Below are 24,993 nucleotides of genomic sequence, written 5' to 3'. Positions count from 1 at the left end.
TTTTACGCGAATGCGATCGAGACGGATCCCATCATCAGATCTTGACTTGGTGACAATGGGACCACCTCAGAAGAATACTCTTTCGAATAAAAAAATACAAACATTGGCACATAGAACCTCCTCCTTTTTTGAAGTCGGTTAAAAATACACAAAGACTTAAATATTTTATGTAGGTACACAAAATAAAAATACATGAACTCGTCCTAATGTAAAGCGTGTCACACGCTACGCAGATACGATAATATTTTATCTGCGTGTAATAACTAAAGCGTGTCACACACTAAGCAGATACGATGATATATCTGTATCTGAACGCATATCTATCAATATCACTCCCTATACAATTCAATAACACACACAGCGCAGATAACTTATATTTCGTGAAGTATCTGTGGGCACCGACATATATCGAAAGATGGCAAAGATGTTATCTGCGTATATAAATTGATCAGTGTATAATATCTGCCGATATAAATATGGTATAGTATTTTATCTGCAGATAGATAACAGGTTGATGTGAGAGCTCCGCTGCACGCGATTAAATCTAGAAGAAATAAACACGAAAACATTCTGTATAAACAATCCGCACCAAAAAACAAGTCTTCTCAGTTTGAAGGATTTAGACTGAATGTATCGTCTCGAATATTATCGTATCAGCGTAGTGTGTGATAGTTTCAGATCATTAAGTTATTATACGCAGATAAAATATTATCGTATCTGCATAGTGTGTGACACGCTTTAATGATCTGAAACTATCACACACTACGCAGATACGATAATATACGAGACGATACATTCAAGCGTGTCACCCACTACGCAGATACGATAATATTTTATCTGCGTATAAAAACTTAATGATCTGAAACTATCACACACTACTATATACGAGACGATACATTCAGTCTAAATCCTTCAAACTGAGTAAACTTGTTTTTTGGTGCGGATTGGTTATACAGGTTGTTTTCGTGTTTGTCTCTTCTAGACTTACTCGCGTGCAGCGGGGTTCTCACATCAACCTGTATCTATCTGCAGATAAAATACTATACCATATTTATATCGGCAGATATTATACACAGATCAATTTATATACGCAGATAACATCTTTGCCATCTTTCGATATATGTCGGTGCCCACAGATACTTCACGATAAAATATAAGTTATCTGCGCTGTGTGTGTTAGCTCATTGAATTGTATAGGGAGCGATATTGACAGATATGCGTTCAGTCAGATATATCTTACCGTATCTGCTTAGTGTGTGACACGCTTTAACGAGGCGTAATATATTGCAGAACTTACAATTTCCAGGGGGGTGGGCAGCTGCCCCCCCCCTTGCCCGCCCTAGGTACGCATATGTACGGAACCCTTAAAAACTATGGCATACTTAATTTATTTCCAAAAGGCATTGGGGGCAATGGTCGTTACGTTCTAATTAGAAGTAAACGACTGCTGAGTTTGATTTACGCAACGTATTTTTTGGTCTTGCTAAATTATAAAATAATATCTCAGCAAGTTGTACTTTGTACAAACTAATTTTCAGTACCTACAGGCTAATTTAATTTGTAAGCTGAGTGAGGACCGTTATAAGTAGAATTACTTAATTAAGTACATCAAAATTCAAATGTGTAGTCGTGAAACTCCGATATTTAGGTACCAACGTTGCGTTTGCGTCGGCAGTTGCGCAGGCGCCGGGCGGCGGTAGCGCGCCGGCCGCTGCCTCTGCTCTCGCAAATCACTCGCCATTCGACCGCGAAAGTGCGCGCGCGCTTCTTTGCTTTAAAATAATGCTGCCTTATCGTTAGTGTTTTTACAAGATTGATAAGATTGTTACATCATTGTGTGATAAGGAACACATAGTCCAATACGTCTTATGGGCGGACAGTTCATGGAAATGCAGCGACTGAAACTAAATTAAGTGTGGAGACAATAGAGACATTGTTCGTAATATTACAGTATTAGTGAGGACTGCTTGTCGAATGTCGCACCATGGGGACGTCGAAAAGGTTGAAGATAACAGTGGTCGGCGATGGTATGGTTGGCAAAACTTGCTTGCTGTATGTCTATACTAAAAACGAATTTCCGGAAGAATACGTGCCCACAGTGTAAGTACCGCTTTATGTTTATCTAAGTACATTATAATTATAAGTAGTACTCCAGGAAAACGTAAGTCGTGCGTTGTGTCAGTCAGGAGCGCAGAGCAGTGTTGGAGGTACGATACGAGGTACTTGGACCAAGTATGACTTTATTTCTGTGACGAGGTTCGACGAGAGGTCGAACCACAAAATTAGCGAGTTAACGTGGTGTTACTTTTGACGCGCGGGCCTCTTAAATCCTTACTCCACTGCATGATCGCGCTATATACATATCTATACCTAATTGGTTGGTTCAGAAATTATGAATGTAAGTAAACCATAATAAGCAAGGTTAACGGCTTTGGAATTTATATTTTTTAAAGAGAAAGTTCCGCCGGTTTGTATCTTAGATAATTTAAATAATCTAAGGTTTGGATGAAGAAGTTATACTGCCCCTTTTTTGTACTGTGCCTACTTATACAGACTCGTTTCCGAGATTGATCTCGATGACACTTCTAAAATCAGAACAGTTTGAAAAAAAAAACAATTGAGAAATTCGACAAATTAACTCGACAACAGGCTATCAGAATATAACCAACCACTAGATCACCGTTCATCCACCATTACCTCTCATATTTCGTTTTCTAGATTTTTTTTACCGTACAACGGCAAAACCTACTAGACACTGGCAAAATTGTCCTCCAATAGACAGAGCCATATTTTTCTAAAAAACCAAACAACCAACTCGACAACAATCAAACAAACACAAACTTGACCTGTTCATTTTATTAATAATAATAATAATAAATCGTTTACTTCGGAGAGTCTCCATATCGTGTTAGCTACAAAGAAATAAAAACTTACTATAGATACTATTACTTACTATAACTACTACTTGTTACTATTTATTTATGCCTTATGTAGTTAATTTCTCGAAAAAACGTATGTCCTAACTCGCACCGTTTTCAAAATATTTAAAATCTATAGATAAATAAAGATAGATATATTTTGTACATACTTACTTAAATGTATGTATTCTTCCAATTGTTCTTATCTGTTAAAACGTGGTTTCAATGATTGATCTAATCTCGTAAGTAGCTTGGCTACTAGCTGTCAAAATCGATGGTTTGTGCCCGGAAGTACCTGTACTCCTCACATTACGAGACCAGAAGAACTACTAAATAATGTATCATAACATAAAGTAACACCGTCATGTAGTCAATCAGATATTATCAGTGACGTCACCTTTATACATAAAGTAGAGGTACTCATTCAGTACCTGACGTGTCATCGTTTAAACATCTATGACTAATTATTTTTTTACCTAGAAATCGTAAACATTAAGCGAAACTGTGTTATGAGTACTTATTTCGACTAAATTACTTAAATGAAATATTATGATGTAGAGTACTTATCACATACCTACCAACTCATATTCAATCACGCATTGAATGGTGGTTCCAGGCGGGCTGTTTGCCGTATAAAGCACGCATACTGATACTAACACATTCAACGCTGTGACAATTTAGGCTGCACTATTTATAAAGTCAAATGTGCGATGCACGTCGTCGTATTGTTGTATTGTCGGCGACGTCGCTTCCTCCTTTAGCAACAGGACACTTGTACGCCTACACCGACTTCCGTGCGATTCGGTTTCGTTCGACCAATTGTGTCCCACGCATTTTCTCACATTTAATACTTATCTTAAACGGTATGTTTACAAACGATCTCAGTCGGCTACCATTTCTTACTGTGCTTACTTTTATTTGTCTAAGTTACTTGAATAATTATACGCAAATGCCACACTCGCAAACTACGCAAAATCTGACGATGGCAATGTACGGTGATACGAGTACGGTGCCCTTTGTGTGCTAGCTCGACTCACATTTATATTCAATTACCTACTAGCTTTTTCCCGCGACTTCGTCTGCATAGATTTCGAGATTTACCTTATGAGATTTTCTCGAGTCAGGCTTGAAAGCTCACTTTCGCCAAAAGTGCACTTCTTTAGAAGGATCACTTTCTCGTAACGTACCACTCTCTAAAAGTGCACTTTCCAATAGGTGCACTTACTCAAAAAGTGCAATTTCTCAGATAGAGCACATTCTCAGAAGACAAATGGACTTCTCAAATAATGGACAATCTTTACCTACTACTTATTAATAAATCTCTAAATTTAATAAAACCGAGCAATCGCATGTCGAGCCATGCTCAGTATAGGGTTCCGTAGTTGCTCAACCGTCGCAATAGGTTCAGAAATTAGAAAGGTGCATTATGTTTGAACTCTCCGAGCGATTATTTACGTCACTGTTTGATTTTGTCGAAAAATAGTATTTGAAGACCACTACCATTTTTCTAAGAACTATTTATTGACACCCCACACAGCGGAGTGGGAGTAAAAAAAACACCCCACTGTGTGACAGGTAAAAAAAATTGTGATTTTATACCATTTTGTCTGCGTGAATACCAAAAAACTTGTTCATATATCTCATACCAAATGTGTCCGCTTTGGAAAGTGCACGTTTTGAATTAGTGCACCTTTCTTGCAGTGCAGCTTTATTATACGAGTATGTATAGATTTAATAATTTGAGCTAAAATTTAGGATTTGTACTAGTACTTGATTGAATACAAACATTTCTTCAATCCAAAGTTACCTTATTATTATTATTATTATAAGCATGGTGAAGGTGTCCCACTGCTGGGCAAAGGCCTCCCCCCCATGTCCTCAACTCGACCCGGTCCTTAGCGATCTCTGACTAGCTGCAAAGAAAGGCGTCCAGGTCATCCCGCCATCGACGCCTGGGCTTGCCACGCCGCCGAAAGTCCGTTTTGTGGTATCCTGTCTGTAGCTATTTTAGCCCACCTATTGGGTTCCATGCGTTATATTTATCTACAGTTTTTACCTTATGAAAAAAACAAATGATACACCCCTGATTTTTTCAAGATACGAAGATACGAAATTTATGAATCACGCTGTAAATAAAATAAAATAATACAACTGAATTGATTACCTCCTCTTTTTTTTGAGTCGGTGTAAAAATATACCGGAAACGCATCGACTGTTGATATTGGAAAGGTCAAACAAAGGTGTGATGATGATGATAGACTAGATAGATAGGAAAATTTGCAGTCTCTATTGTGGGGCCCCCACGGGGCTGTAGCCCCGGATTCCCTCCCCTAAATTAAGTAAAAAAAATTTTTTTTTATTAAGTTCGGCCCTGGATAGACTTGACATAAGTAGGTAGTAATTGGGTAGATTACTGGGAAAAATATTATCCTGTTTGTTTAGTTGGTCAGTTTACATTAGGTACATTAAATATTAGACACGTAGAAGACACGTAGCTATTTTTTCTTTTGTCAATCAAAGAAAAATATACTAAGTTCGGGAGCGTGGGCTCGTGACGCCACTCCTTAGTAAAATATGGTAAAATGTACGCAAATGTGATGTGATGTCACACGGAACTTTAACATGCTATACCTACATAATGTCCATATTTTTTTGTTTAACAGATAAAATAAAAAATAATTGTTATTTTTTTTATCTAATTGACGTACTATTATATGATATTTATATAGATGATATATTTGTGCAACAAGAGAGCAAATGTTTACTGCTTCGAGTTTTGAAATTGAATCCCGAGCAAGCGGAGGATTCTATAATTAATTTTATAATTCTAGGTTAGAATCCTGAGAGCAGCGAGGGATTCCAATCCAACATACGAGAAAATATAATTTTCACCTCAGTCGCATAAACAGGCAGGTTTTGCTATTAAAAATCAGTGAGCAGTCGCATTTTGCTCACTCCGTGAGACAAAGTAACTTTTTTTTTTAATTCTGAACAGTGCTATGGGTCTACTCACGACACTTCAACACGAAAAAAGCGGGAGATACGATTAAATGTGTTGATTACAATCTTAAATTAAATTTATAGTAAGTATTAAAAATATATCGAGAATAAAATTACATGAAAACGAAATTTTCCCGCTCTTTTAATAAAGTATGCAACCTCGTTGCACGAAAACCGCTGCTCTTGTTTTTTTAAATATAAATTGTTCGTATACTGCCTACCTCTTAGAGTTGGAATAAATATTTGTCAAATTGAATGAATTTGCAACTGATATATTTATGTTTATTTAATAGAAATCCTAATAAAGTCATATTTAATAAAATTTATAATAAACTATACGTTTATTGTTCAACCTTTTTGACCAAAATATGAGGCTTTTGCAGTATTAAACAATACCACTCCTTGCAGTCGGGTAAAAATAAGACATATTTTACAAGTAGTTCTAAGTTCAAATTACAATGCATGTTATGAGTATGAGATTTGTATCGTACCTACTGTGTACCTACTGGACACTTTTTCGTTCCGAATTCAAAACCTTCAAGACTTTTGATCATTGTCTGGCATTCTCAACTTTTTGGTGACATTTTAAAGATGTAATGGCAGCTGTACGTACGTATCATTTTTAGGGTTCCAGAGCCAAAATGGCAAAAATGGAACCCTTATAGTTTCGCCGTATCTGTCTGTCTGTCTGTCCGTCCGCGGCTTTGATCAGGGACTATCAATACTAGAAAGCTGTTATTTTGCACAAATATACATGTAAACTATGCCGACAAAATGGTAAAATAACAAAATTCAAAAGCAATAGACGTAAAGTGGGGGTGATTTTTTTTCTCATCCAACCCTGTAGTGTGGGGTATTGTTGGATAGGTCTTTTAAAACCATTCGGGGTTTGCTAGGACGATTTTTCGATTCAGTGATTCGTTTGGTAAGTAAATATTCAATTTTAAAGTAAAAAATTTCATTAAAATCGAGCCCCCCCCCCCTTCCTTCTATTATCTAAACCGATGGGTGGAAAAATTTGAAAAAAATCAGGATGGTAGTAAGTATCAAACTTACAAGGAAAACTATAACGGCGCAGTTTGCTTGAGAGTTATTAGTAGTTTAAGAGTAAATAGCAGCCTAAGGTATAAAATATACCTAAATTTGGAAGATTCCGTATAAAATACGAAATCCTTAGAAAAATATTACTTAATTTTTTCGTAATGGCTACGGAACCCTATTTTGGGCGTGTCCGACACGCTCTTGGCCGGTTTTTTGAGTAAAGGAAGAGGAAAGGTTTTAAATGTGATTATTATATTTGTTTCTTAATAATCGGAAAAAGCCTTGATGGCCTAGTCGTTAGCGCTTTCAAGCAGAGGTTCGTGCGTTCAAATCGCAGCCCGCACCTCTGAGTTTTTCGAAATTCATGTGCGAAATTACATTTGAAATATACCACCAGTTCGCGCTTGAAGCTAGTGAGCTTTACGATGAAGGAAAACATCGTGAGGAAATCTGCTCACACTTTTTTTTTTCATTTCGTGTGTTTGAATCCCTCGCTGCTCTCAGGATTCTAACCTAGAATACTCACTACGCTCGTGATTCAATTATAGAATCCTTCGCTTGCTCGGGATTCAACACTCGCAGCAAAAAATAACTTTGCTCTGTCGTTGCACAAATAACTATTCCACGCCTCTCATTCATTCATCAAAGTAACTTTTCCTCCCTGAAGAGAGGGAGCAAAGTGCAACTATTCTGTTCAAGGCTTTTTAAAGTGTTTTATTGCAAATGCAAGTTTTAGAAGTTGATAATTGTAAAACCACGCCATTTTCTGTGCTGGTTGGTCATTATATTTAGTTTTTTTTCAAGTTTCTTAATGCTCGGTTTGAAAAGTTGTGAGCCACTCGGGAGCAAAATTATTTTCATCTTGTGTATCAACACTTGAATCCTTCATTACGCTCAGAATTCTACTTTAGCTACGCTCAGGATTCTATTGTAAAATATTGTCACTACTATTGACCCATAATTAACTCTTATGGGTCGGTAATCTTCTCAATGTCACTATTACCGACCCAGAAACGAAAAAAATATGTGTTAACAGATATAAAATACTTTATCGACTCATAAAAAGTAGGCCGTACTCGAATATATAATAAAATATGTACACACATTCGTATAGTATTCAACATAAAATAATAATTTATCTAATATATAAAATTCTCGTATCACAGTGTTTGTTTGTAACAAAACTTCTTGACCGATTTTTGTGAACTTTTTGTGTATATTCGGTAGATCTGAGAATAGGACGTACCTAAGTAAACTCATTTTTATACTTTTACACGGACGGAGTAGCGGGCACCAGCTAGTAATTTATAAATGTTATAGGTAGAGTCATTCACGATGACGCGTGTCGTGGTTCACAATGTCATTAATGTCTCATTTTCACAAAATCACTCGTCTTCGTGGATGGCACTAGGTATAAAATCGATGTTCGAATAATTCTTCATTTTCCTCTGTGTCGCTAATTTTGATAGATTTCTACAAAGGCTGGTTGTTTTTAATTAAAATAAGTAGTTCATAAAAGTACTTGTTTCATTTTCAAATAATAACTCAAGAGTGAAAAACGAAATATCACGTTAAAGCCAACACTGACCTATGGGATGGGGTCGCAAACAATTGCTAATTTTAAAAGCAATGAAGCTATCGCCCTCCTATTTTATTAAATACAATTTTTATCGTTTAAAATTACATTATTTTAATAAAATGCTATATGAAATGAAGAATTCACCCTTCAGTGCATATATTTAAATGTATGTATACATATATTTTAATTTGTCTGCATCAATACAGGTAATTACTTACCTAATCAGTCAGTGTAACTTTAACAAGGTAAAGCAGGCTATGCTGACACTGGAAGATATACCTATCTACATTTCGGGCAACATTGACGAAATTAATCAAAAACATTAAAACAATATTAATTTTGGCTCAGATTCGACAATTATGTGGGGCACATCACCGTGGACGGTGAAGAGGTGGAGATGGCGCTTTGGGACACCGCTGGCCAGGAGGACTACGAGAGACTGAGGCCGCTTTCGTACAGCAATGTAAGTAGCATTACACATCCATATACTTAGACGAGTAAATCTCTCTTTTCGTGCTAATCGCATGTCCATCATAAATTAAAACAAAACTACGTACTCTACAAGAACCAAATATTTTTTTACGTATTAGCTGAGTAACAATAGTTATTTGTGCAACAAGAGAGCAAAGTCGGTTTTTGTTGCGAGGTTCTAGGTTAGAATCCTGATAGCAGCAAGGTATTCAAACACACGAGATGTAAAAAAACTTTGGTCTCGTGTGACACATACAATTTTTCACCTCAGCAGCGAGAACATAATTTAAATGTCACATAAGAATAAAACCACATATACCTACCTGTTAACAAAACAAACACAATTTTTAAATATAATCCGATTATTAAGAAACAAATATAATAAACACATTTAAAACCCTTACTCAAAAATGATTCGTACATAGCGATACATCTTTAAAAAGTCACCAGAAAGTTAAGAATGCCAACCATTGTTGAAAAGCAGTAAGTAGAGAGGATTTGAATTCGGAACGAAAAAGTGTCCAGTAGGTACAATACAAATCTCATACTCACAACATGCATTGTAATTTTAACTTAGAACTTGTTGTAGAATATGTCATACTTATTTAATGATACTGCAAAAAGCCCACAGAAAAAGCCTCATCTTTGGGTCATTAAAAAGATTGAACAATAAACGTATAATTTATTATAAATATTATTAGGCATTTAAATATGATTTTATTAAGATTTCTATTACATAAACATAAATAGATTTTTTACAAATTCATTCAATTGACAAATATTTATTCCAACTGTAGAGGCAGTATCCGGTATTATTTTATAAATAAAAACAAGACTTAAGCGGCTTTCGTGCATTGATTCGTTGCATACTTTATTAAAAGATCGAGAAAATTTACATTTTGGAAATATTTCGATGTCATGTAAATTTATTAAAGAAAAAAAAGAAAAGAATAAATTTATTTGGCAAAATTCGGCACAGCAAAAAGAAAAAAATATAGGTACAATTAAAAATAAGACAACCTTATTAGGGCCTTATTAGGTATCGATAAATAGAATAAATTCCATTAATTTAATTTAAGATTGTAATTTCAACACATTTGATCCTGTTTTTCGCTTTTTTCGTGTTGAAGTGAAAGTGACACATAAAAGTGAAGTTCAAATACTTTGTCTCACGGAGTGAGCAAAATGCGATTTTGCTCACTGATTTCTCATAGCAAAACCTGCCTGTTTGAGGTGCTGATGTGAAAATAATATTATTACTTACTTTATAATATAGTTTTAGGTGGCTAATATACTTTTAACCTCAGCACCTCAAACAGGCAGGTTTTGCTATGAGAAATCAGTGAGCAAAATCGCATTTTGCTCACTCCGTGAGACAAAGTAACTTTTTAATTGTTTTTTTTTGTAAATGCCGAAGACAGTGTTGGGTCTACTCACTGATTTCCAAATAAGTATTTAAACTTCACTTTGATCTGTCACTTTCACTTCAACACGGAAAAAGCGAGAGATAGGATCAAATGTGTTGATAACAATATAACGATACCTAATAAATTACATGACAACGAAATATTTCCAAAATGCAAATTTTCCCGCTCTTTTAATAAAGTATGCAACCTCGTTGCACGAAAGCCTCTCTTATTTTTTTTTATAAAATTTGCGTATACTGCCTCTACAGCTGAAATAAATATTTGTCAAATTGAATGAATTTGTAACAAATCTGTTTATGTAATGGAAATCTTAAAAAAAAAAACATATTTAAAGGTTTAATAACATTTATAATAAATTATGCGTTTACTGTTCAACCTTATGGTTCAACCTTTTTAATGACCCAAAATCGAGGCTCTTGTAGTATTAAAAAATAAGTATGACATATTTTACAAGAACTTCCAAGTTCAAATTACAATGCATGTTATGAGTTATGAGTATGAGATTTGTTATTTCTTAAGTTTTCTTGAGAATTATTAGTACTTTAAGAGTAAATATCAGCCTAAGATATAAAATATACCTAAACTTAAATTGAAATATTCCGCACAAAATACGAAATCCTTAGAAAATATTACTTTATTTTTTCGTAATGGCTCGGAGTACGGAACCCTATTTCGGGCGTGTCCGACACGCTCTTGGCCGGTTTTTTTTTATTTAATTTAGTAGGTATTAAGTTTATAAGTTAGGTAGTTAGTTTATAGTTAAGTTTTATATGGTTATTTTTTTCTGAAATTCATGTATTTGTGAATAAAATTTATTCTCAAAAAAAAATACTATGTGACTTCAAATGATTTTGTTTAAAAAAAAACCTTGTTTTCACGTGGATTTTTATTTATTTCTTCAAGCAATTTTTCATTGCCATATGTCACCACATTTCATTTGATAACCATACTTTAAAGAAATTAAAAAAAAAAACATTTCTGCTAATTTTAAGTAAAATCAAAATTATTCGAAATTACCAATGACCATAGGGCTGGTGCATTTCTCGCCCAACGTATTGGGTTGGGATCACAATCACAATACAGCCCGGAAATCTAGCCAGCCTATTATGGGCACTCTTTCGCAGAGACAAGACTTGGGGGATTTGTATATATATAGTTTAGTTATTTTTAGGATGGTTTATACTTTTTTTTTTTTTTTATTCGACTGGATGGCAAACGAGCAAGTGGGTCTCCTGATGGTAAGAGATTACCACCGCCCATAAACATCTGCAACACCAGAGGTATCGCAGATGCGTTGCCAACCTAGAGGCCTAAGATGGGATACCTCAAGTGCCAGTAATTTCACCGGCTGTCTTACTCTCCACGCCGAAACACAACAGTGCAAGCACTGCTGCTTCACGGCAGGATTAGCGAGCAAGATGGTGGTAGCAATCCAGGCGGACCTTGCACAAGGTCCTACCACCTGCGAAATACTAATAAGTACTACAATTGTACCTTTTCAATAATGCGTTTGTTTTAATAAGTATCATTAACTGGGAATTAAATTACATGTTCTTTTATCGCAAAACTTCAAATAAGCGCGGACTTACTTAATAGAAAAGAAACATTTTCTCGCAAATTATTGCTTTTTGCACGAAATGAGAGAAATGCCCAGAAATCCTTATATCCGCTGTGGCTCAGCTTGCTAAGCGTGCTAAGCTAAATGGTGGATATCAGTCACACGTACCAACCCTAAGTAGTACATATATATAAAAAATACGTGTGATATTCACCAATTAGCTTAGCTCAGTCGAACTTGAAGACTTTTAGCTACCTACTTTGCACGTTTCTGATAGAAAAGCAGAGATTCAGCTGTTGGCACGAAAGTGCCAATTTCGGTGCGTGTTTCGATTATACTTACTTCCTATAGTGTCTTCGTCGTTCTGACTGAACTTTTCGACAAGGTGCGCGCTACGGCGCAGCTATACTATGGTTATGTCGCGCTGTGTTTTGCGTGATTCCGTACGTACTGTGTTCGCAGTGTGGCAAAAGCGTTTTAATACGAAATACGACTAAGTATTTATTGAAAGCGAAAACTATAAAAAGTCGCCTTGAAAAATGATTCGAAGATGAAAGGGAACCATCTCTGACAGTAAGGTGGCGTCCACGTCAAGCATCGCATCCAATCCCATTACTTTGCCTAGTGTTGTCGTAGTACAGTACCTCTGACAATAAAAGTGGAGGGTCAATTGAATAATAATATTCCTTGCATAACATTTCATATTTTTCAATTCACATGAGCGATGGAAGGGATGCAATGATCGAACCAGCGGCGACCTTAGGTACCCATTGTGAGGCTCCGGGCGGCAGGTCTTTGCGAGGCCCTGTCCTTTGTGAAAAGTATGTGATGCGAAAACATTGTTAAAAAATACATTTTTTTTGCTTGGGTTGTTGCGCGAGGCCCCTGAAAGACGAGGCCCTGGGCGATTGCCCTGTTCGCCACCCTGGGTTGACCCGGATGGACCGCTGGATCGAACCGCAAATTCATACCTATGAAACTTATTATACTTATACCTAATAAATAACTAATTATTTTTATAATTAAAAAACTAATTATTTTTAAAAATCGCTGAACTAATGTTGTTCAGTTTGCGGAGTATGATCTATGTTTTAATTATTTGCTCATATTACAGGCCACACCCGATATACTTACCTGTTTTAAGTAATTGTGTACGTTTTAACTATGCAACTAGACTGTAATATGCAAGTCAAAAATAAAGAAGATTGCGTTGCGAGGCTGTAAGAAAATTCATATTAGGTATATTCTTATTTAGCGAATGAATCTTTTACTTGTTTATGCTTTTAAGCTTAAAGCCAACGCGAATTTATTTTAATTGCAGCTAAGCGAACGTTTGAATTAGTTTACTTCTATAATCTGAAAATAGGTTACACCAGCTTTTGCCCGCGGCAATTAATTTTTGCTATCGTTTTTTCGTGTTTCGATTCAGTTTTCGAAGGATTACTTACATAGAAATACAAATACAGCGACAGACATTTTAGACAGATGGTGCAAATTTACAAATTCAAAAATCAACGTAATTACTTAACAAGTCATAATTCGTACCAACTGTAAAACCCTGTTTCACATATTTAGGTGTGGAATTTTCGAAAACGTTACCAAGAGTTTATTTTGCCCGCGACTTCGTATCTACATGATATAGGATTCCCACGGGATAAGAATAAGAACTCTATATCATAGAAAGCTAAAACTGTCCCTGTGACTGTCCCTGTTAATTGAAATAGTCCCGTCTTTTTAACCGACTTCAAAAAAGGAGGAGGTTCTATGTTCCAATGTTTGTATATCCAGTGGCGCAGGCTTCAGACAACTCGATTCCCATCGGGTTGCCTAAATGATTCTGCCTAAATCGCCCTTGTTTCACCACAGCCAAACTCACCGAATTTATATACAAAATAGCAAAATATTATATTGCAGGTGGTAGGATCTTGTGCAAGGTCCGCCCGGATTGCTTCCACCATCTTGCTCGCTAATCCTGCCGTGAAGCAGCAGTGCTTGCACTGTTGTGTTTCGGCGTCGAGAGTAAGACAACCGGTGAAATTACTGGCTCTCGAGGTATCCCATCTTAGGCCTCTAGGTTGGCAACGCATCTGCAATACCCCTGGTGTTGCAGATGTTTATGGGCGGTGGTGAGCATCAGGAGACCCACTTGCTCGTTTTCCATCCAGTCGAATAAAAAAAAAACCTCTTCTGAGGTGGTCCCATTGTCACCAAGTCAAGATCTGATGATCTGGGAAATCGATGGCAAACCTCAAATTGGCATTTTTAGCATTAAGATAAGCATTTACATTCAGAAAGTATCATTTGGTAAACTGGAACTGATGAAGGAGACCGTAGATGACCAATGGAACTCGTCAAAGCTAAGTAATGCTTGATCGTCTATAAACGGGCATGATTAATATACGTAGATAAGCGACTAAGATGAAGCTTTAAGTTAATGATTCTTTCGAACTGATCTGATGCTGAAGCCGGAAGGTAGGCAACGGAACTCTGTTATTATAAAACAACGTAACTAAGCCGTGTTTGGGCTTAATGGAATCGTTGTGAGATGTAATTTGGCTACGAATCACTAAAAAATGAGAAATAAAGATTTTTTTTTAACAAAGAAGTAAAACCGACTCCAAAAAAGTAATAAAAAATGGAACCGACTACAAAACCGTTGAAATTTTTTTTCTAGGTCATGTCATACGTCAAGTGCAAAGATATCAACACGGCCAAAGTTAAAAAAATAGGTATACACGACCTTAATGTAAAGTGCGTAAAGTCGTGCATACATATTTTTGTAACTTTGGCCGTGTCGATATCTTTGCACTTAACTGTACCTCTAGCTCGAAGTCGGTGATCGATGGATTATTTTCAGCAAATATTGCCAAAGGATATTATTATGGTGGTCAATGTTGGATGCTGTGGGTGAGAGTGACCGAGGTTGTTGCGGCTTGTCCTTCCGTTGAATAACGTTAGTTCAGTTAACTCTCAAATATTTACCCTTCCCCTACCCTCCCAATTTGGAGGGGAAGCTGGGATAAACTGCTAAAACAGAAAAAACAACGCTTCCAACCAAAAATGGCGGTACCATTAACAACAATATTTTCTTTTCCAGACGCATTGTTTCCTGGTGTGCTATTCGGTCGGCAGTCGTCCTTCCTACGAGAATGTGGTGCACAAGTGGTATCCGGAGCTGAAACATTTCAGTGAATCGGTACCCATTGTTTTAGTAGGTAAGACTGACAATTTTGGATCTCATAACATAAAGCCGAAATTTTATAAAACGCACGTTCTGTAACGCAGCGTGCGGAACTAGAAATACACGAATGTTCTAAATTTATATTCTTTCGAGGGTTCCGTAGTTCAAAGCCTTACCTTTTCGTTGCGCAATTTTCGTCCGTTTGTCTGTCCGTCCGTTCGCACCTTATCTCACTCAGAGACTGTTAGTGTTAGAAAGTTTTAATTTGACTAATTGAAAAATTAGAATCACTCGGTAAAGTTCATTTATTAACATTTTTATCATACAATGCAGGATGGCCCAAAACAAGTAGTTACAGTCGACGAAACTAAATTGCATGCCAGAATGGAACCTTTTCATAATCAAATACACTATGATTTCTTTGGCAGATGTACATATTATCGTCATGTGTCAACAAGGTTGGACCTATATCCATTCTGGTAGGTACACGGTTCAGTTTCTTTGACTGTACGTTTTAGGTACATTAAAGTCGAGCTCAGAAGTAGCTAAACCCCTTGGTACCTACTTTGAACCAGTGAAAAACATTAGGGACTGGGATTATGTAATATTATTATTATTATTAGGTACTGGGACAGTTTGAAATGATTCAAATTAGTGGCAATGACCTAGTCCGGTCAAGGACTTTAATTCATGACCCACCAAGGAACATTTTCAAAGGAAAGTCATTCGTTCCTTGTTTAATTAAAGCGCTGTCACTATGACGTTTACTGTGAAATGGTTCCTTGGTGGCTCATGAACAAAGTCCTAAACCGTACTTGGGTTCAGCTTCAAACACAGCTATTTAATTTACATTATTTTATCCGTTATTTCTCATTACACATATACTTACCTACTCCGTTTTGTCTTTAATGTAGCATAGAAAAATACAACCGAATTTATAACCTCCTCCTTTTTTTGAAGTGGGTTATAAACACGTCACTATTTAATAATTAGGTACTTTCAATAATATAATACTTACCTATACCTACTACTTCGATAAATTCAATTGAATAGTGTTGTAACGTCTTACTTCATAGAAATAATGTATGTACAAGTTAATAAAACTCACAATGACAATTGGTATGTACTTCGCTACCATACGTCACGTACCCTCGCGTACTATGTACTTACTCGCAAAAGAAAGTATGGGCTAAAACGTTTTCCCAGGAAGAATGTGTTTGTACAGGATATCTGAAACAAGTTCGGTGCATACTAATTTACTAAAATAAATGTGACTATTAGCCTAATGCCATGAGGATAACTAATGAGGAAGAGAGTAATTGTCAAATTATTGTCTCTGCAAACAGCGTAAACATATATGGCGTAAACAAGGGCGGAACGAGAACTCGAAAATAATTCATAATCATTATTATGCCCAAATATCATTTGGATAATATTTTGGATTTATTATATGTTATTATACTAAATATTATTAGAAAATAATTGATTTGATTAAGTATGTAATTTCATAAACCTAAGTTTTTAAGTGGGTAGGTACCTAAGTAAGTAATTGAAGTGGCAAGCAAGTCTTTTTATTTAATTGGAAATAAAAATAGGTTGGTACCTTCTAGGTGGTGATCTGAATTTAAATACGGAATTCCTTAATAAGTAGTGAGGCCGGTAATACTAACTTCCCTATTATACCTATGTTCAGAAACGACTATCAAATGGCCTTTATTAAGAAACCTGGTATCTGCGGGTGCATCTTAATGTTTACATTAAAGTATCGGTAATACTTTTTTCAACAAACATATTGTAGAAAACTTATGACATGCATGTAGATAATAATTAAATATTATTCTAAGTCAAAGTCAAAGTCAAAGTCAAAGTCAAGTCAAAGTCAAAGTCAAAATACAGGCCATATCTGAACATATTATAGAAAAATTATGATATGCATGTAGATAAAGTTATGTATGCGGCTATACATAATTAGGCATTAAAACACTCGTGTGATCTTATTATGAAACCACACTCGTACTTTAATGCCTCTCATTATGCACCAGCCACATAAATAAATAATGGCTGTTCGGGTGGAGTAAATATTTTAACTTAAATTGGAAGTGGATATCTTGAACCGATTGAGCTGAAATTTTGCATGCATGTATAAATCCGATGACAATGCAATATTATTATGACGTAGAGCTGATCTGATTATGAAGTTAGATGTTGGCCATAGGAACTCTGTAATTAGACGACACGACTGCGTCGATTTTGGTCTCATTTGATTCGTCTTGACGACTACCTACTTTGGTAACCCAAACCAGTAACCAGGGGCAAAAAGTACCGCCAGCAAAAAAGCTTTTATTAGAATTTTGTACAAGAAACTATTACTGATCTATTTGTTTTTAAAATATTGTACGGAGGTGACCTTGACCGATTTTTTTGTACCTTCGACGTTGTTGTAAAATAAAATAAATTCATTCATCCAATCATTCATTAATTGCATTGCAGCCATGGGACGTCGAAAATAAATATAACTTTAATAAAAAAACATTTGTTTTCAAATTTATTTCAACTAGACTTTTTTTTACTATCCGTTACGTCGTCACTTTCATTTTTTAAATTTATAATTAATTCATAATCAGTGTCCAGGTAATATTTCAAATATTCATTTTTTTTAAACATTCATTTGTTTTACCTTACTGCGAACAACTTTTTTCCGTTTCGTATTTTGCACGTTGACGGTACTCGATCAAAATCTTTGATGCGAACCAGCTAGCACGCCTATAGGGCTATATACCACGCGCCATATAAATCTGCCTAAAAGTTCATTAGTTAATAGTCAGTTTTGACGCATTTTTGAGATACATTTTTTATGCGACATCTTTACTTTCCCGGATTGAGTTCGAATCGCTTAACGGTATACTTAGTGCCTATTCAATTATTGGAATTATAATTTTGTGGTACTAGTCGGGGCAATGAACTTTTAGGCAAAGTTAGGCGGCGGACGGTATACTTACGAAATTCGAAAATCGAAGTTCGTATCGTACCATCCCGCAGACGCTTATATTACCTATTGGAAGTGAGAGGGACAACGGTACGATACGAACTTCGATTTTCGTATTTAGTAGTAGCCCTGCTGATCCGACTGGCAATTCGGCCGACATTGAGCGCAGTGTTGCCAACCCCATCATAGAGTAAAACTGTAGAAAACTGTAAAAATATCAATAAAAAAAAACAGTAAATCTATACCTTTATCTTTTTATTATTTTGTAGTAAGTATTTAATTATAGTAATGTGATAGTTAATAAATAAAATACTCTTTATGGAAAGAATTAAAACCAAAAAAACATGTAAGTAATCAATAAAGTTTATCAAATTAAATGTTAAGAGCCTCAAAAATACATTTATTCTACTATACACTTTACATGTTCTGTGATTTTTAGATTCTAATATCTATTTATGCTTTGCTAATCCAGCACTTCAGACAGTGTGACAAGTGATTTTTGAGGAAGCTTGCCTTGAAAATAGCCAATTATTATGACAATTAAGGTACCTATGCAATTTAACAATTACCTCCGGTCCGATAGTAGTACATTTTACTGGAGCTGACTTACTTTCGGACTACGTAGCAAATAAAATAGATGACGCCAGCAACTTAAATAAAAAAAACTGTAGATTTCGAGGCCTAAACTAAAAACTGAAAGAATCTCCAAAAAACTAGATCTAAAGTTAAAACTGTAGGGTTGGCTACACTGAGTGCTCCCGCCCGAGCTTACGCATACAGAGAAGACAATCCGCATGTGTATATCTTCCTTCACACTCAAGTATGGCTCACCCGCTTTCGTGAGATTAATCATCTGGTAGCTCATAGCAAACCAAACCTATCACACAAATACGAAGTACCCACACTGTACTATACATTTCTTATAAATGACATGACATGGACATGACCAATGTGGTCATTGCTAATACTATACTTAAATAGGCAGAGGGGAAAAGGGAGTCACCCTCTCCTGTTATTAAGTGCTTTTCGTACCTAGGTACCTAACCTACGATTAGTAACGCAATTAAGTATATGTATACTACGTGTTAGCAAATTGTTAACCATACTAATAAATATGCCATTAAAACCGCCAGCTTATAATTTATTTTCTTCTTTTCAGCAACGAAAACTGATCTACGAGCATCGGACACAGCAGTCATCACCACACAAGATGGGAAAAAGTTAAAGAAAAAAATTAGGTAATCAAAGTAGCAAACAGATATTGGATGTCGGTTATTATGTATAAAAAATAGAAATCTCTTTGTAAATTAAACAATTGTAAGTGAAAAGCGACAAGGGTTATCGTGCGCGCGCGCCGGCAGCAATGCTATCGGGCTTATCTCTGCTGATAAGGCCGGCAACCGCTGATATGACGACACATATTAATGTTAAATAATGTAATGTTCATAGAAAAAAATGGCCAGTGATGCTCTTTTTCCTCGTTGTCTGTGCCGTCACTAAAATAACATACGAAGCACTCTCTGTATAATTTGTTTCTTTCCGATTATAAAGGGAAATTTAACAAATTATTTTTCTATCAAATTCAATTTGTCTAATGTCACCAATCTACGTAATCAGCTACTTAACGTCATGTTAAAAATACAAAAACATATAACACCCCTCTTTTTGCGTCGGGGGTTAAAAATGGCAACAACGGAACCCTTTTAGTCTCATCATGTCCGTCCGGCTGTACGTCACTATAATAGCAAACCATAGGCCTGCAGGGCTAGGTACTACGAAACTCGAAACTCGAAGTTCATGTCGTGCGATCCCTCTGACACTTACACTATTTAATACGAGAGCGATAGAGACGGTACGATACGAACTTCGAGTTTCGAGTTTCGTAGTAGCCCTGCTGATATGTCAGCAAAGCTGAATGAATGTCTTCATTTCGTCTAAAGAACTCTTCGTTTTGCGTGGCCCAACAGCAATGACCTAGCTAGTTATTTCATTAGTGAGCCAGTTGGGTACCTCCTTAAGATAAGTAAGACTATTTAGCGGGTGCCTTCGCAAGGTCTAAATTTTTTTTTCCTAAAATCTTTTGGTCGAAATTGTTTGGTATAATATTGTATGGAATACCTACTTATATTTTTGCATACATTTTTTTTCCTCGAGCACTTGGTCTATTCTAAAAATTGTATTACTAAAATGCTAAATCCATAAAATTGTTAGAATTATTATACAGTCTAATATTCAATATCCTAAAATTGTAATACTGACAGCATTTTTATTCCAATTCGACAATGAATATTTGCTTTCCAGACATAAAATTAGTGGCAACAATATTCGTAATAACAATTTTATACCTATAATACAATCGAAAAAACAATGTTATACCTACCATACAAATGTTTGCTTACAATTTATCGACCAAAAAATATTATGAAAAACGATTTCGACTAAAAATTTTTAGACAATTCAATCTTTAGACAAATCGTTGCTTGTTATGAAAAAATATATGTTTCGAAACAATTTTATGCAAAAAACTTTTAGACCAGCGCAGCCTATATATTTAGCATTTGCCTCTTTTAAGTTTGCAATAATATTATAAAACTATTTTGTTGATGGTATTGGATTATCAGTCACAAGCTCATACATGAAATAAATATCAAGTGGATCAAATCGGATTGCAAGTTTAGATTAGTTACCTACTTAGATTGTTACTTATTTAGTAACAAGTAGTTATATCGAAAATACAAACTGAAATATAGATGCATAGAAAAACCAGAAAAATAAGACCAGCGCTGGGAATCGAACCCAGGGCCTCGGCATTCCGTGCCAGAACTCCGTAAAAGAAACAAAAAATTTTTTTTGAATTGAAATAAAAAAGAAAAAAGATTCCAAAAAAAAAACAATCTTAACTAGTAGTTATATTATAGATACCTAAGGTTGCTAAAATTTCTTAATGCTTGCGAAATTTTAAATACTAAATGAACTACCTGCTCCCATCGAATTTGCGTCAGTAATTTGCAAACACGTCACACTACTGGATGATACAAAGTGTCAGGTGTGTAATACATTATTATGTGTAGGTACCTACATTACATGGTTTATCCTCATGCACAGGGAATAATGTTTGTTGAAACCGGGAATGACTAGACTTGGTTGTTTTTTTTATACTGAAATATACATTGGATTTACATGCCACATGATGAAACAGGAAAACCACTAAGTTAATCATTCATTAGACTAGGGTGCGGTGTGTGCAAGGCATCATTGACGTTAGTAACAGCTCCGACGATCACACGCCATCCAGTCGAATAAAAAAAAAGAAAAAAAAGAACATCAATCTGCCTTAGGTAATTTTTTATATAAATCTCATGATAGCTGATAGCCTTCAGAGCTTACATAGAACTAAACTCTGTTACTTTCCTAACGAATATGTTAATATGTTCCTTCTTTGACGAACTGACTGCCCGTGGTTAGAGAACATGACTACGATGCTTGAGGTCCCTGGTTCGATTCCCGATCGGGGCAGATATTTGTGTAAATAATATAAGTGGATGTTATCGAGTCTTGGGTGTTTAATTAATATGTATTTAAGTATATATTTATCTAAATATGTAGCTATGCTTAGTTTGGGATAGGTCAATTGACTAAGTAGGTACCTACGTAAAGTTTTTTGAAGAGGTGCTAATGCGCGTGCGTTGAAACGAACTGCAACTGTTTTATTTTTATCTCCTTTTATTTATTGGAAACTAGTTTATTGGAAATAGGCCCATGATATTTATTTATTTTATTCTTATACCACCTATGTAGCTATTATAAAACTGTAATGTGAATTGAAGGATATATAAGTAGGATATGTTATGGCATTATGACGTACGTTTACTCCTAGTCTCATCGCGTTCTAATATTATAAAATAATGAATGAATGGTAACGGTAATAAAAATAAGGAAAAACATTTTAGGGTTCCTCTTATAGACGCAAAGTGGAGGTGTTTTTTTTTTCTGGTCTAACCCTATACTTGTAATGTAGGGTAGGTACGTATCATTGGATTGGATAGTTATACAGGGTGTTTCTATACCTTTGCTTTAACTTAACTTAAATGAAATATCAGTAAAAGCTTGTCAATTTAAATAAATAATAATGTTCTAACCTAGGTATTTTACCTAAATGTTCTTATGACGACGTTAAATACAAATATATTAAATTAGCTGCTGATTTATTACTAAAATAATAATCATGCCAATCATACTATGATATTTAGTGTGTGATAAATGCGAACGTTTCTGAGTAAGGTAGGTATTATTGCCAGCCGTGCCGAGCGTACCCGACGTTAGCCGAACGAACGCCACCCGAAAGTAACTACCTACGATGTAAGTTTCGGGAAAGTCTAAAACATTTTCATTTTCTTACACTGTGATTTCGGCGCGGCCGAAAGGTTCGGCTGTTTTGTGGCGGAAACCGAACCTTTGGCCGAGACATGATTTTTAGGCCGAAACTGAAACTTCGGTCGGACACTATTTAAGAACAAATAGCAGCCTAATAAGGTAAAAAATATATCTAAACTTGGAAGATTCCCCAAAAAATACAAAATCCTTAGCAAAATATTATTTGTTTTCTTCGTACCAGCTACGGAACCTACTATACGGAATCCTATCTTGGGCGTGTCCGACACGCTCTTGGCCGGTTTTTTTTATCTGAGACGTTCGGTATTTTTTCAGGGCTGCTCAATTGGTGGAGTGTTCGGCGCTGGAGCGGGTGAACATGGACGAAGTGTTCGAGGAGGCGGTGCGCGCGGCGCTGCGCAAGAAGCCTGTGCGCCGGCGCACCTGCCAGTATCTCTGACCTTGTTAGCTGGCCAAGTTGCTTCGCACACGTGTTCCGCAAGTGAACTAGCATGCGTCCAAAGAAAATCAAAGAAAACAACTCAACACAGGCGACAACTACTGTCAATTATTTCGTAATTAGAACAAATAAATTAATTAGATTGGACTGTAAAGTTATTAAACAGATTTTAATATATTAATTTCCCTAGTTGTCAAGTTATTTGTATATAGCATTACTAATTACAAATGTATTTATAAAAAGTCCAAGTTACAACTTAATTATTAATTCTCATTTGGAGAATGGAATGTGAAGTAGGTGGGACTGGTGGGAGACGACAAACAATATATCGTTACAATTTTTTTGTAACTATTATAATTGTAATACTTAACAGATTTTAACGTTATCCAAATAAAACTGGTAAGTTTTGCGATCACAAAGACATAATTTTAATGATTTTTTATTGTTTTTTAATTATTTAAACCGTTATTCTGCAGCTTATTTATACTAGAGAATTGCTTGATAAGGGTAGATCCAATTTGTCTTACTTGGCTGAGAAACACTTATGCCTTGATCGCACGTACCGAGTAAACGGGCGAGACAGTGCTCTCGGTCGAGTACCTATACTCAGTGCGTAAAACATAGCGAGCGAGCGATCGTTGAACAGTTCTCGCTTACATCACTGTCTCGGCCGAGAAACATTTTACTGTCTCGCCCTTTGCTCGGTACGTGTGATCAAGGCATTAGAGAGACACAGAGTTCAAAATCGTACCAAATTAATAGGTACTACATCAATTCTAAAGAACAAATAGGACCTACCCGCTTGAAATTCAATTGTACCTAAGTACATCTCAGAAAGCTGTTATAAAAGATATTTTTCATTTATTTTAATAAAAATTTAAATTGAACATTGAATTCTATAACAATAAGTTAAATTTGAATTATATATGCACTTTAAGTTGAAGTGCCTTTAATAAAAAAGTGCGGTAGATCGATTTTGTGACCTTGTTGTAGAAACATAAAACATAGGTAACTGTATTTTTTACTAAAGGCACAAAGTCGCCCATGTAAGTATTTGAAATTAATGAATAAACCTACTACAAAAATACAAAATACTTATTGTTAATTTTACCCTCATTGAGTTGTCGCCATCAGCACAGATGCCTGCAATCAACGGCTACGATACGACTGAGTCAACAGCGTCGCCACCAGTGCCCTTAGTGTAAGTTTTCGGTTACAAAATACGTCTCGATCGCGTTCGCGTTAAAATCTCAATTTATATGGAAACACGAACAGCGCCTCTAGCGGAACCACAGAATATATAATAGTACTGCGGAACGTTTGCGATGTTCATGTTTCCATACAAATTGAGATTTTACGCCGAACGCGATCAAGACGTATTTCGTAACCGAAAACTTACACTAAGGGCACTGCAGCGGTAAATTTAATCTTTAATAACATCCTAAAAACCGACCTCGAATCTAAACCTCTAATTTTGTAAAAAAATTACGAGGGCTTGCACGACATGTGCAATCTTACATCTTACAAATAAACTCTCAACTTGACTGGCCGAAATTATGGTAGCTAAGTTAAAAAAACCGGCCAGGAGCGTGTCGGACACGCCATGATAGGGTTCCGTAGCCATTACAAAAAAATCAAGTAATATTTCGTATTTGTGTGAATCTTCCAATGACTGTATATTTTATACCTTAGACTGCTATTACCTACTCTTAAACTACTTCTATTTTTCAAGCAATTTTAGCCGTTATAATTGTCTTTGTAAATGAAAATGAATGAATGATTTCATATATACTTACTAACATCCTGAATTTTGCGCTCGACGCTCAATTTTTATGAAAATTTGCACTTTGCAAGTTGAATATTTCGCAAACAGATCACTGAATCGAATGCCAAGACGAGGCAAACACCATTGGTTTTAAAATACCTATCCAACGATACCCCACACTAGGATTAGTCGAGAAAAAAAAATCACCCCCACATTACGTCTATGAGTTGGGAGGT

The 24,993-nt window shown here is 35.7% G+C and overlaps 1 protein-coding gene across 1 annotated transcript; it reads left to right on the top strand.

The window, feature by feature from the left end:
* Positions 1–1,686: 1,686 nt before the first annotated feature.
* RhoL (Ras-like GTP-binding protein RhoL) lies at positions 1,687–24,086 on the top strand. Its single transcript, XM_074089409.1, has 5 exons — positions 1,687–2,100; positions 8,887–9,001; positions 15,092–15,209; positions 19,321–19,399; positions 22,869–24,086. The coding sequence occupies exons 1-5, from the start codon at positions 1,985–1,987 to the stop codon at positions 22,990–22,992; spliced, it is 552 nt and encodes a 183-aa protein (XP_073945510.1). The 5' UTR covers positions 1,687–1,984; the 3' UTR covers positions 22,993–24,086.
* Positions 24,087–24,993: the final 907 nt, after the last annotated feature.

Source organism: Choristoneura fumiferana, chromosome Z (assembly GCF_025370935.1).
Source record: "Choristoneura fumiferana chromosome Z, NRCan_CFum_1, whole genome shotgun sequence".
NCBI classification, from domain to species: Eukaryota; Metazoa; Arthropoda; class Insecta; order Lepidoptera; family Tortricidae; genus Choristoneura; species Choristoneura fumiferana.
The sequence above is the reverse complement of the archived record's forward strand: the minus strand, read 5'-3'. Positions and strand labels throughout refer to the sequence as shown.

Bases quoted from the DNA above. Each gene is read 5' to 3' on its own strand.
- RhoL (XM_074089409.1), top strand. From the start codon at position 1,985: ATGGGGACGTCGAAAAGGTTGAAGATAACAGTGGTCGGCGATGGTATG. The intron at 2,101-8,886 runs GTAAGTACCGCT...ATTTTGGCTCAG, and splicing joins GAAGAATACGTGCCCACAGT to ATTCGACAATTATGTGGGGC. The intron at 15,210-19,320 runs GTAAGACTGACA...TCTTCTTTTCAG, and splicing joins GGTACCCATTGTTTTAGTAG to CAACGAAAACTGATCTACGA.